This window comes from Leguminivora glycinivorella, chromosome 4, assembly GCF_023078275.1.
Source record: "Leguminivora glycinivorella isolate SPB_JAAS2020 chromosome 4, LegGlyc_1.1, whole genome shotgun sequence".
Lineage (NCBI taxonomy): Eukaryota > Metazoa > Arthropoda > Insecta > Lepidoptera > Tortricidae > Leguminivora > Leguminivora glycinivorella.
In genome coordinates this window covers 16260888-16275661 of record NC_062974.1, presented here as the reverse complement: position 1 = coordinate 16275661, position 14774 = coordinate 16260888, and the positions used below count along the sequence as shown (strand labels likewise).

Sequence of the window (14774 nt, the reverse complement as noted above, 5' to 3'; positions counted from 1 at the left end):
TTTCACATGATGATGACACCGATTTTGGTTTAATACTTTATTATCTACTTTGATTTAATAGTAATTTGCGAACATTTACATTACGTTTAGACTGAGAAATTATTTATTGACTGGAAATTATTGTATGGAACGTGCAACCAAGTTGTATAATGTACATTGTACTCGTAAATGGGAATTTTGAATCATTCACGGTTACGCCGTGGCTTGCGTGGGCGACGGTCGCGCGATGGTCGCGCGACGGCGATGCAACGCATACGAAATCAAACCTTATCGATATGGAAGTATGAGACGCGACGGCGACGGTCGCGCGACTGTCGCCCACGCAAGACACGGCGTTATTTTCAATAGATTTATATTGACCGGGAAAACCGTTTTGATTTTTGTCATTAGCTACCGATATTTTGACGCAGTTACAAGCATCATGATCACGAAAAACATAATTATGATTACCGACCTTTATACCGACAAATTAAGTTTTAACATTTTAATTTCATTGCTGGCTAATTACGTACAACTAATTCTACCAATAGAACAAATGCCTCAAAATATGAAAATGATTTCTTAGAAGCAAATACCTATTTTTGTTACAAAGTGGAAATCTTAAATAATAAATAATCTAAAATAGATATAGATAAATATATATACAGGGTGGAAAAATCGAATGCCACAAAATCAAAAAATCAAAATCAAAATCAAAATAATTTATTCAGCAAATAGGCCACAGGGGCACTTTTACACGTCACATGTACATAGGTATTTAAAAAAATATTTAAAATTGAGTTGAAATTACAATTGATACTATTATATACTTTTGCCTCAGTCGGGACACGAACCGGTCATATGTGACAAAAAATAACGTGCCAATTAATGTGCCAAATTTTCATGGCCTTCCGTTATTCTGATTGTATTTGTTATTTAGAGAAAAATGAACCTTATCAGTAACCCTTTCAATCTGCATCATAAAATAGTCCCGACTGAGGCAAGCGATTTTTCATAAATCCTTAAATGCAGAATTTATTGTTTTTAAAAACAAAGGAAAGTCTCCCTTACACAAAATGTGCTATTTACAATATTTAAGGTAGTTGCCATCCATGTGGCATTCGATTTTTCCACCCTGTATAGATAAATAAATTATAGAGAATAGACATCAATGTTACGAAAAATATTAGGCGTAGCATGGCAACACCCGTCGGTGACATACGTCAAATGTCAATTTAGTCATATAAACGTCAATCGGCTCAAGAGGCTAAGCTTGTAACCAATATCGATAATAATCTGCAATTGTTTACAGTTTTATTCAGTTATTCATTCAGTAAGCAAAAATCAATTAAGGAAGGCAGAAGACTTACCGGATACCACCACGAATTTTATCAAATGTAATACTCATTCATTCAGTGTAAACGTGTAATTCTTAACCTAGGTTACGCGCGGCGTCATTGTAATAATCTAATTTGATTTGCATTCAGTTTTTGCAACAATGGTGCAGAAAGGGCCTCGACCTTTGGTATTGTGCGGTCCATCGGGATCTGGAAAGAGTACTCTGCTGAAGCGCCTTCTTAAAGAATTTCCTGACAAGTTTGGGTTCAGCGTTTCTCACACGACGAGAGGCCCCCGGCCGGGTGAGAAGAATGGAGTCCATTACCATTTCACTACAAAAGATGAAATGCTCGCTGCCATTGAAAAAGGTGAATTTCTAGAAACCGCTACATTCAGTGGGAACACTTATGGGACAAGGTAAGTTTGAGTTTTCTGGATTCAGGCTGACCATGTGCTTTTTCACAATGTTGTGATGTGAACCTTGGCAATGTGCCAAAGTTCATTGTGCCTATTTTGAAACCAGTGTTTACTCCGCTGAATAAACCAGAATCTGCACACTCGCTTGCAAATAGATTGAATATGAGTTATTATTTCTAGAGTTGTATTTTCATGAGTTGACTCACTATTTTGTAGTTTCATATTGTGTACACATTTTATAAACATTGTGTGTCCGTAGTTCCACACCCATCTGTAAATTCTAATTCTTTTTACTAATCCTTGATAGGGATTTGATTATTCGATTATAAAAAAAATGTTGGTTAAGCTTACTGAATCAACCCATATTGCTGCTTTCTTTTGTATATTTACACTATTATTAGAATGTCTAGAATATCTGAAATTCATTAGGTTTTTTTTTTGGTTTTGAATCTGGAATTTTCTTTTGTTTCTTTAAAAGTTCAAAACTTGAATTTAATTTGTACTCGTACAAGTACACAGGGACTTACGATCAAAATTTGTGGATTCTCTGCTGTAAAGCCACATTATTGTCCTCAAGGTAAAAATCATGTTTATATTGTTGAACCTACTTATCCTCTCAAAATACATAAATCTGGTCAATTTATTAAAAACAATTACATTACGCGATTTGATCCGTTTCCATTTTATTTCATGAGTAACTATCGCGGTAACCGAAGTATCGTGGTAATCGCGGTAACAATTACATTGTTTATGTGTGTATGTTCTTGTTAACAAATATGTAATATCAACACAACACTACTGTACACAGTTATAAATTTATTACCAGCCAGTTAATGACTATGTAAATATGAATAAGGAGACATTAAGTACTCATAAACTTCTACTGATTAGTGGCAATTTATCATAAACTGTCATACGCAATTTTTTTTTTTATACTACGTCGGTGGCAAACAAGTATACGGCCCGCCTGATGTAAAGCGGTCACCGTAACCTATGGACGCCTGCAACTCAAACAGTGTCACATGCGCGTTGCCACCCCATTAGAAACTTGTACATTCCCTTTTGCTGTGTTAAGTACACAGCAAAAAGAGTGTACAAGTTCCAAGGAGGGTTCGGGTTGCCGACGACTCAAAGGACAATAAACGGAACAAGTTAGTTCCGTAAGTCCTCCCGTCATCAGCACACCGCACCCTCGTTGAGCTCTGGCAACCTTACTCACCGACAGGAACACAACACTATGAGTAGGGTCTAGTGCTATTTGGCTGCGGTCTTCTGTAAGGCGGAGGTACTACCCCAGTTGGGCTCTGCTCTAGATTCGAGCGAGACGATATCCGCTGTGCTGTGCCCTACCACACAAAAATTAGCAATTTATAAGTGTAGATCAAAAATTCAGATAATGTACCTGGTATGCAATTTGTATGGAGATAACCATACAATCCTAGTTGCAGAACTGATTTTGTATTGAAAATAAGCACTTGAAGCTCACACTACAATACATTATCTGCTTTTTTAGAAACCTCCTTTAAACCTTTGCCTTGTTGTGACACTTTGGGAGTATAAACTGTTGTGGTCTCGGAGGAAATATAGACTGGAGTAGCCTTTCAGTTACTTACCCCTCTGCCAAAAAACTTGAACAAATGTTCATAAAGTCACGTAAATACAATTTCACAATCGATTCATGCTCATTCACAGAATCGCCACGACACATATCACTGGTAATTAAAAATGCCCGCGTGTGCTGTGAACACTTGTAATAAGCGCTCAAATACCTCAAGTTTGCAAAAAGATGGCATAATATTCCATTTGTAAGTAATTTTAATATTGTTATATTACTGTTTTTATTATCTAAATGATAATATTTTTGTCATACGTCATCGAATATCGATTTATGTGATCGAATGCAATCGATTTGAAATTTGTTGGTGGGTAGAAATTACGTCACGAACACTCCCCACGAGACTTCGATTTTTTGCTGTTTAAGAAGATACCTAATGTGGTTTACAATAGGGTCGATATTTATATATCAATTTATTCATAAAAAGACGCACTCCCCACGAGACTTCATTTATATATTTTGTAAGAATTAACCTAATTTCAATTAGAATAGAGCATATATTATAATAATATTGACAAGGATAATAAAATTGAAAATTAGAAAAATCATTTGACCGAGACTTCGTCGTAGAGATGTGGGCATGGTCGATGAAATACCAACTATCGATAAAAAAGTATGATTTGCAAACCTTGATCACACAATTCATTTGAAATATATTTGCAATTTTCCGAAAGAGAATGATTTGAGTTTTATTACATGTACTTAATAAACTTTACACTTTGAACTACCAGTATTGAAAACAGTTAATGAAGACTAAACCATTTCTAGTTTATTTATTTAACCAAGTTTGTCTATAATGATTTAGTACCACCAACCGCAGTAAACGTTGTTGATTAGTTAGTCTGGAAAAATAAATTAATGTTTTATCAAAATGTCAAATATTTCTTTACCTACTAATCCTATTATCCATCGCTAGTCCACCCGCGTGATACCTACTACCCAGGATTGTCATTAGTGAATCTTAATATGATTATAATAGTGCCAAACATTAAACAGATCTAGAAAAAACAACGACATCATTAAAATTATAATTTGCTTCATTAATTATTATCGACTTCAGTTATCGATGCCTGCCTCATCCCTATAGTTTGAGACACACACGTGCGCATTTAGTGTCCGTATACACTGTGTTTCTACGAAGTATTTCCATGTGTGATATGTCTGTGTGCATCATAATGAGCATGTGTTATTTTTTTATCATAATGTGCGTGTGTATTGACAATAATATTTTTTGCATTTGTGAGTACTCCTTTACATGTGTTATTTCCTCACCTCCCGCGAATCTTGGCAGAATTATTTGTACGTAGACACAACATGAAGGCTACTCCAGTCTATATTTCCTCCGAGGTTGTGGTATATTTGCCCTAATGTTAGGGCTAGGGGTCACAAGTTGTGACCCCTAGCCCTAACATTAGGGCAAATATACCACTAACAGTTTATACTCCCAAACTAACTTTTCCCGGTGCCTTATGCGAATGGCATTTCTGCTACGCGAAACGAAAACGAAACGCCGCGAAAGGTAGTCTGGCTCTGTCGCGCCAATACGCAAGAGCGATAGAGATAGATATCTACGAGCGTTTCGTTTTGTGAGCGTTTGTGCCATTCGACTACATACCCTGGTATCTTTAAACGTGAATGTTTCAGTTTGGTTCAACCTCTTACAAGAAATTATATTAACTGTGTTGTTTCATAATTCCAGCAAGAGAGCCGTTGAAGATGTTCGCCGCACCGGAAAGATCTGTGTCCTCGATATCGAGATAGAAGGTGTGAAACAAGTGAAGAAATCAGACCTCGACCCTCTGCTGGTGTTTGTGATGCCGCCTTCAATCGATGAGCTGGAGAGACGCCTGCGTGCACGAAACACAGAGTCTGATGCCGCATTGAAGCTTAGACTCGAGACAGCTATGAAGGAGATTGTATTTGGTAAATACTTTTTATTGTATTATTTTCAATTCGACCTAGCACAGAACCGTCGCATATAGAACGGAATGGAAATCCATGAAAGAGGCATAAGTTCAGCAGTGGACACGAATATCGTCAGTACTTTAAAAAATCTCGTCTCACGCTGTTCCTCAAAGTTAAAACGCAGTAAGTCTATATGCATTCCATACATACTTACTACAATTTTCTTTTCATTGACAGACGAAGATACAAGTTTTTTTAAAAGTAGTGAGGATATGCTGAGAAGAGAGGGAAGATTTTCAATTATGCTGAGATTTTTAATTAATCCTCTAAAAGTCTTTCATAATGGTACTGACCTACTATTCTAAGAGGCACTGAACCATCAGAGATACATTTTTATTATCATCATAATCTATTATTTTTCGGTGAAGGAAAACATTGTGAGGAAACCAGACTAATTCCAATAAGGTCTAGTTTAACCTTCGGGTAGGTCAGATGGCAGTCGCTTTCGTAAAAACTAGTATCTAAGCCAAATCTTGGTATTAGTTTTGAAAGCGTACCCCAGGCTTCCATGAGCCGTGGCAAATGCCGGGATAACGCAAGGAGGATGATGAATCTATTATTTCACCCGCAAAGAAGTTGCATGGTGACTGTGATTCATGTAGGGCCTATGTTATGTATGTATGTATGTATGTGTGTATGTTATTTACGCGCTAAGTATCGACGTTTTAAGCACGCGCATCAACAGCGTGTTTCTCATTCCACTGACGTGTTTGTTTGCGTTGTTCACGATACAAAACCCGCGTAATGGATCGAACACGCGTCACCCGGCCCTTTTTACGAAATATTTTTTTTTATAAACTGGCCAGTGATTGACCTTAGTGGCACTTGATAGAAAGTGACGACAACGCCGAAGTTGTAGCTCACTGGTTTAGTACTGATATAAACGCTCATCGACGGCGCATAACGGCCCAGCCACGACATTGGTCTAAGCGCGACAGCGGTGAGCGGCATCCATACGTGCGAATGAAAAGTCCCGTGTGAATGAAAAATCGCTGTGTCTCGTTCCAATGTATGGCCGCCGCTCACCACTGTCGCGCTTAGACCAATGTCGTGGCTGAGCCCTAAGGCAGCGTTCCCACTTATGCGTCGCGTGTCTCGGGGCGCGCAAAGGGCGTCCGCGCCACGCCACCTGAGTGTAATTCAAAAAGCGTCTCCTCAGTACATTTTGTATAGGAAGGACGTAAGGCGCACCGCCAAGCGGCGCGGCGCGCGCCCCTTCGCCGCCACGCCACCTGGGGCGCGTCTTACGTCTTTCCTATACAAAATGTACTGAGGAGGCGTTTTTTGAATTACACTGAAGCGGCGTGGCGCGGACGCCCGTTGCGCGCCCCGAGACACGCGACGCTCTGGTGTGGCCGGTCACTAAGCGTCCTGCATAACTCCTTGTACTGTGTACTTAACACAGCAAAAGGGAGTGAACAAGTTTCTAATGGGTTGGCAACGCGCATGTGACACTCCTTGAGTTGCAAGCGTCCATAGGTTGCGGTGACAGCTTTCCATTAGGCGGACCGTATGCTTGTTTGCCACCGACGTAGTATAAAAAAAATGCTCTAAGTGACCGGCCACACCAGAGCGTCGCGTGTCTCGGGGCGCGCAACGGGCGTCCGCGCCACGCCGCTTCAGTGTAATTCAAAAAACGCCTCAGTACATTTTGTATAGGAAAGACGTAAGACGCGCCCCAGGTGGCGTGGCGGCGACGGGGCGCGCGCCGCGCCGCTTGGCGGTGCGCCTTACGTCCTTCCTATACAAAATGTACTGAGGAGACGCTTTTTGAATTACACTCAGGTGGCGTGGCGCGGACGCCCTTTGCGCGCCCCGAGACACGCGACGCATAAGTGGGAACGCTGCCTAATAGATATGGAAATTCAGAGGTCTACAAAGTAACGTATCGCATGTGTATCGATCGATAACAATGTTCAGTGTTGTAGCACAACTGCGGTGTGCATAAGCCCTAGTGAGTCAATAATGATGCAGCTTATGGAAATTCTATACGCAGCGGACTTACGGAGCCCTTCGGATCCAGTACAACAACGCGTTCCGGGTATTGATGGGGCTGCCTCGTTTCTGCAGCGCATCAGGGATATAAAATTAAATTATAACTAGATTAATATTGTACCCGTATAAAATTATAATTATTGTTGCCCGTATAAAATTAGATTAATATTGACATAGGGCAGTGAATTTCCTTTCACTTTTGTTGGCTATTTTCCACATGTTTGCCATCTTGGCAATACTCAAATAATAAGTCATTCATTGGCTATAATGTTCTTTTTTTAACTGGCAATTTGAATACAAGAGGGCCAACACCACCAATTATAGGAATCTTAACAAAATTTGAATGACTTGCATCAATTTTGCTTGCTTGCAACAACACCAAGCTGTTGTGTGCTGTGTGGTCTTTAAATATTTGTGTAAGATTTTTTAACCCCCGACGCAAAAACGACGGGGTGTTATAAGTTTGACGTGTCTGTCTGTCTGTCTGTCTGTCTGTCTGTCTGTCTGTCTGTTTGTCTGTGTGTGTGTCTGTCTGTGGCATCGTAGCTCTGGAACGGATGAACCGATTTTGATTTAGTTTTTTTTGTTTGAAAGCTGAATTAGTCGGGAGTGTTCTTAGCCATGTTTGATGGTAATCGGTCCACTATGTCGGAGGTTTTTCAAAATTTTAATTAGTTTTTTTTTAATAAAAAAAAATTACAATGGTATGTGGCTGATTCTTAGCGGCCCGAAATGTATTACAAAAACACCTAAATACAATTTTTTTCAGCCTTCTAGCTCAAAAAATAAAGATTTTACACCTGGGTTAGATTTTTTGGAAAAAAAAAAATATCCAAATCGGTCCAAAAAAATGTCTATATATACGAAAATATAAAATTCGTGTGGCACTATTGTGCCACCGAAAGCCCAAATCTGAAGTCCATTTTGGTCTATCTCTTATCGTTTCCGAGATATAACGTCTTGAAAGTACGAAATTAATTTATCGCCACTCGTTTCGAACTTCTTCTTTTCCACAGTTGTATCGTAATGTACTATTATTTAACGTTGTAACAAATACTAAAGTAGTATTTGTGTTAATTACAGGCAAGGAGCCCGGCAACTTCCACATCATCATCATGAACGACAACTTAGACAAGGCGTATTCGGAACTGCGCGAGTTTATTGCGCAGAATGTGAAGGATAACGACCAAGGTAGGATGTTTGCACGATTTATATTGAGAATGCTGTAACAGTTTGTGAAATAAAGCCTAGACAAGAGCCCTTTTGCGTTGCGTATATTTGTATCTGTTATTAGCCGGGTCCACACTGAACGAGCAGTCTCGCGTGGCTATGCCTCAGACCCTCAGTCAGGCAAACGTGCCCGCATAAGTAGGTACGAACGATTTGCACACGAGGCATGGCCTCGCATGGCTGATAGGTCAGTGGGAATACGGATATACTTTCATGTTAGTCTGACAGAGTTTGCTGTGTGACACACCATTTTAGCTAGGTAATAATATCATAACTTTTTTTGGTTATAAATGATTTATGATATGAATTACCTCATCATGTATGCTCATCACTTAGCACTAAGTCAAAGCAACATTGTGTGCAGTCCGCATACAATTATCAGTTGGGTTACAATCTGTACTGTATTGGCCCTAAAATAATTGCTTTATACAAAAACTATAACAAGCTGATGCAATGCACCCAATCCACCAGTTCTATGTTTTCTGTATAAAGCAGCCTGCTTCTGTTGATTTACCCATTTTAGAAGTAAACACATGTAATCATCATTGGATTCCATCTTTTTCTAGACTCGGTAGTATTGCCATACCGGTAAAACACCAAACTCAAAGATCCTCCACATACAGTAAACGGCCATAAAGAATGCACATCGGTCTTTGGAAAGAGACAATAGGCTAGTTTCCTATACTTAAGAGGATACGGTAGCGAAAATGCTAAAATGGAAAGGACTCCCTTTCAACTTGGGAATTTTAGTTAAATATACAAGTGTTATTAGATTCATCGAAAAAAAATTGTCCATTAAGAACAACTCAGTCAAAAGATATTTCAAAAAAAATCTTGAAAATCGAGGTTCCGCTCTCGACACTTTCCTCCTTCAAAACTTAATCAATCGGAACGAAATTTGAGAATCTGAATAACATTGAAATAATCAATGTCGGACCGTTTAGCTTTTTTGGTTAATTGATACCAATCTTGAGTATCACACCTTTTCTTAAAATAAAATATTTTATGCAGTGCACGAAATAAAGCACCACATAATTAGAAGAAGAATATGGACAGTACTTATTTTAAACATAATTTCTATTTAATAAGTCAAACCGAAAAATATAAAGTAAATGAATTGACCGTGACGTCACTCCTCAGTATTTCATAGTAATTCCATATTAGCAAATCGTTTTGACAGTTCATAAAAAGAAGCTGATTTGACTAGTAGGAAACTAGCCTATTAACGTCACAAGCAAGAAAGAGACAACGCTCTACGAAGACGAAAAACCGGTGTGCATTCTTTTTCTTTATGGCCGTTTATTGTACAATGACATAATACAAATATTTCCATACTAATCCTTAAAAGTACAATGGTGATATGCTGCGAAGCTGCTGTTAATTCATAACCATGCATTAGTGGTGTGTTTGTTTGACTAACAAAAGTGTTAAGTGTGTCTAATTGTTTTCCAGAGTGTGGCTGCCCTACGCCCAACGAGTAATCATTTCACCGCATGGAGTGGGTTATGTTTTCTGAGAAGTTTCACTTTGTGTATCCTGTGTATGTAGTCAGACAAGATAAATTTGCAATGGTTTTGATAGCCCCAAGGGTCAGAATTTCATCGTAGTTTGATGTTTTAAATGACATATGCACCGGCGAAGCTGCCAACGTAGATTGAAGACACTAACTACAGAGACTAGTATACTAAGATTCATACAATAAAATAATCATCTATGAAAATTTCGATAGGTATTTCATAAAGTGAAACTTTTTTTCTTATTTTGGGTGTCCCGTTAATATTCACGAAATAAATATTTCTTATATGCAATGATGCCACTAGCGTAATCGTAAAAGTAATTGAGAAATAAACAGAAAATTATAAAATAGGCGTATCAAATTTAATAGATTACCTGTTACTATTGTTACTAAAATCGCCGTCAATAGAAATTGTCAACCACAGAACTTAATTTAGATAGAAGAAACAAATTCATATATTTGTATAGGGGCCGAGCGTGTCAAATTTTGTACTGAAGTTGATTCTTGCCTGTAATTTTAAATATGTCTCAGGCTCTTGATTGTTCATAATTTTTGTGTTGTTGCAATTGAATATCACGTAACGAGGCATTTTTTATGTTTTGGTTGACATCAACTTACAAAAATTGACGCCCGAAAGCTGCAAGCTGCGAGTAAAGACGGACAACTCAGTGGATTTCACTGAGTTCATTCGACACGCTAAGTAGATACGTTTGCTTGATCTATGGTATATATGACATCTGTGTTGTCAACAGTGTAAACAAACCATTGTATAAAATATCAATATTCTAGCACAATTTAATTATTTTAAAGGTTGAGGATCATAATGTGATATGAATTAATTAAATAACACATGGATTTAGCCAGTATCTGATGAGTAAGAATGAAAATTAAAAACATTTTGACTACAAGGTTTGTTTACATTGTTTACAAGTTCTATTGACGGCGACTTTATAATATATACTTCCTGGATATTTACGGTTACACTTCATAAACGTTAAGCCCTTTACCATTTATTAAGTTATTTTTAACACATGGGTTTTAGTATAATTTATACTAGTACAAGTTAGAAAAATCTCAGGTTTTGGTTGAACAATGCTGATTTTTCATATTTTTATATTATTAGTAGTTATGGCTTTGTTTTAAGTTTTATTTTTACTGATGAGTTTTTTTCTCTAATTATACTCTAATTGTACCTAGTATAAAAGAAGACATCTCACCTCCCTAGCGCATATTGTTTACTTAAATTAAATACTATCTGTGCACACATGTTTAGAGTTATAGGCCAGCTCAGTACTTTAGTAAAATTGTAATGTATTTTTCTATTAATGTCTTTAACTTGTTTTGTGAGCCAAATAAGTAAATAATTATTAATGAATTGTATCATTATATTATGAAAAAATGTAAAATCAGCATTAACCATCTGTTAGTTGTAAGTTTAGTTGTGTTGTTCAATTACTTAGCGAGTATGGAATACTTCTATGTAATTCTGCATGGTTAACGAAGTCGATCGATATAACACCTTAAGAGCTATCTTTAAAACCAGTGAATAGTGAATACTTAGGTAAAGTTTAAATAAAAACATGTCGCGTGATGAGTGTACACAAAACATGCTCATCAAGTGACAAGTCATAGCATAATTCATAATTTTATAAATTGTTGGATAAAATTGCGAGCCAACACTTAATTTATCCATGCTTAGTAACTGAAACACTTAATACTAAGGAACTTTTTAAAATGTTGAAAGAACACTGAGTCCTGTCATCTGTTCTTTTAACATTTTTGCTATATGTTAAAATTAATGTTTCCCAAATGTTTGCCCCAAAATGTACTGATATTTGTGTTTATTTGGAAGCTAATATGTATTTAAAAATAAATTTCTGTTAGGTACTCAACTTGGCTCTCTGGAGCAGATGCTGTTTACGATTGCATAGGAAATTAAAGAATATTCCTGTCTTAGTAATGTATTCAACTGATACTATACATGCCGGCCTTGCCGCAAGATTAAGTGGCGACTGATGTCATATTGCTATCTCTTTCATGCCAATGGAAACCCAGTAATATAGAAAAGGATAGCATTACTACATCAGTTGCCACAATATTGCGGCAAGTATAGCATTTTTGCAATTACCGGCCGTGTAGGAGAGTTGGCAATAAATGCAACCATTGAGTGTATATTATAGGTACTTTATGTAACAATTTTGCTTGACATTAATTGTACACTTGTTTCTATTTAATTATTGAAAAAATAGAAAAACGATTTCGTAATGGTTGATCACACTCATTATTTTATATTTTGATTCCTACTCTGCCTGTTCAAGTTCATACATTAACCCCCTTAGGGCCAGTTGCACCAACCACATTTGACAGACACATCATCGTCAAGCAGCAGACGTCTATGGAACTTCCCATACAATCAAATTTTACGAATGCTTTAACGATGACAGATGGTTTGATGCAACCGGCCCTTATTCATAAACGTACTCTAAAGTTATCAAGCCGATAAAGTTCGTTTGTCCTTTTCTATCACACTTATAGTCGGAAAGAGACAAACGAACTTTATCGGCTTGATAACTTTAGATTACGTTTATGAATAAGGAGGTAAATAAGACTTGTTGGTAGTGGCAAACATACTGAATCACACTGAATGGTTTAACAAATCCGTAGTTAATTATTATTTATAGCAAGGAAAGTTTATTAAAAGGATTTGCCAGCTACCTCTATGAAAACTTCATGAGCTAACAAAGATTTTAAATATTTGTACCAATATTAGCATAACCGAGAATCCTGTAATGGCAACGCAGTCCTAAGCTGCCACAATGCTTCAAATATGTATGTAATAGTTAAAGTAGTATAGCTAAAAGCTTATAGTTAGTGGGTCAAACTCACTTTTAAATGTATGTAGGTATTGCACTAGATTAAGTGTTCAATGTCATTAATTTTAAGATTATCAATGCATTCCTTCTGCAACCAAAAATTAACATAATGAGTTTTAAAACTGTCGATTGCTCACTGAAAGTATGATTTAGTGCAAGACTTTGATTGAATGATATTGAGGTCTATAACTGGGTAGATGTAACATAATCAACTAATCTGGATCAACAAGAGTTGCGTCTTAGTTTTTTTTAATGACATTTCCATAACCACTTTATTGTAAGGCCGATAGTCCACTATCATATGTTTATCATAGAAATATGCTCATAGGCAACATGCCGTCCTTTTTCTTCACGTTGGAGAAAAAGGGAGGCATACAGACCTATATTTCTATGATAAACATATGATAGTGGACTATCGGCCTAAGTGATGTTTCTACTTATTTATTGCTTGGCATAATACCTAATTTACTGAGGTCGGTTATGGTGCCAAATGAAAAGAACATTGGGCCTCGTTTATTGTCTACACTTTACATCTCGTTACACGTTACTTTTTAATACTTAAAAATGTTAGAACAATATACATTAAAATGAAACATTCCATTTCATATGTACCTAATAGAACTAAGTGCAATGAATCAAGAAGGGTTTATCACCAGCATAATAAGTAAATAATAAATATTTTTTCTTCAGACCTCCGTTCGCTGTAAGAAGTAAACTGCAAGGAGTTAACCGCCGCTTAATTATTTAAGGAGAATATTATGTATTTAGTATATATTCTTATAAGGTTATATTTTTATTTGGGCATTGAATTTAAAAACCATTCCATTAAAGAAATACCTACTATGCCGTGATCATAATTGTGTTACCGAATAAATAATTTATATCTTATTAGAGCATCGTTTGATCGACGATATAAAGCGTTCTAAAGCTCGCGATTGTTTTATGCGATCAACGAAATGTAGGGAAAATAATATCGCTGCGATAAACGCATTGACATTTTCATACTTTGCTTGATCGCTCGCGTTCAACGCTGTATTTCGGTCTTATACAGGTGCAGATAACTTGCTTGGTAACACTCTAGGCATGTTTTTGATTAGTTTTCTTTATGTATTATATGTTGTGAAGAACATTTATTGTTTTTATTTTATTGTGGATGTACGTTTTACTCATAAGTTGATACAAAATCATCTGCAATATATACTTAAATTAGTAATTTATTATTTCGAAATTCGACCAGTGAGTAGGTATTTTAATAAAAAAAAAGAAAATCTTACTACAGGGGTCGCTTCATGAAAAAGTGTGAAACCACTGACATAGGCCTATTAAAAATATCAGTATCTCATTTAACCCAAAATATACCTTTAATGGAAATTGAATTGTGTCATCTGATATCTTAGTCCTATCAAGGTATAATGTTGCCGTGAATGTTGCTAACTTAGTAGGCATTTGTCGTTGTAACGTGAATGTTGTTACCTAAATACAGGATTAAAAATCTTTTTGTTGTTTTATTTTGATTTTTCAGCCAAGTATTACGTTCAAGCCAGCATAGCAAGGTAGATTAGTAGGTACATACCTACCTTGCTAGTAGCTCGCTTGGCACGTGCTAGTGTGTAGTAGACGAGGCTCCAAGGGGACGTTCGTTTGCAAAAATAGTGGACCTCAATCAGACTTCTGATATATATTGTATAGAGCCCAGACCCTATAAATAGATGTTACCAACCAGTTTTGTGGTCCCCCCCCCCCCCCCCCTCCATTCATCATCAAACCATGCCGTGTGGGGGGTCAAATGAAAGGGCTTATCGAGTAGTTTACGAATATATAGTTGAGTCCTATTACCAGCTCAAAC

The 14774-nt window shown here is 37.0% G+C and overlaps 1 protein-coding gene across 2 annotated transcripts; it reads left to right on the top strand.

The window, feature by feature from the left end:
* Positions 1-1217: 1217 nt before the first annotated feature.
* On the top strand, positions 1218-14424 carry LOC125225373 (guanylate kinase). Of its 2 annotated transcripts, none has more exons than XM_048129057.1 (5): positions 1218-1376; positions 1467-1734; positions 5049-5272; positions 8393-8500; positions 13619-14424. In XM_048129057.1, the coding sequence occupies exons 2-5, from the start codon at positions 1478-1480 to the stop codon at positions 13633-13635; spliced, it is 606 nt and encodes a 201-aa protein (XP_047985014.1). In that variant the 5' UTR covers positions 1218-1376; positions 1467-1477; the 3' UTR covers positions 13636-14424. The 2 variants fall into 2 exon arrangements, with proteins under 2 accessions (XP_047985014.1, XP_047985013.1); XM_048129056.1 differs by lacking the exon at positions 13619-14424 and adding an exon at positions 9992-10461.
* The last annotated feature ends 350 nt before the right edge of the window (positions 14425-14774 follow it).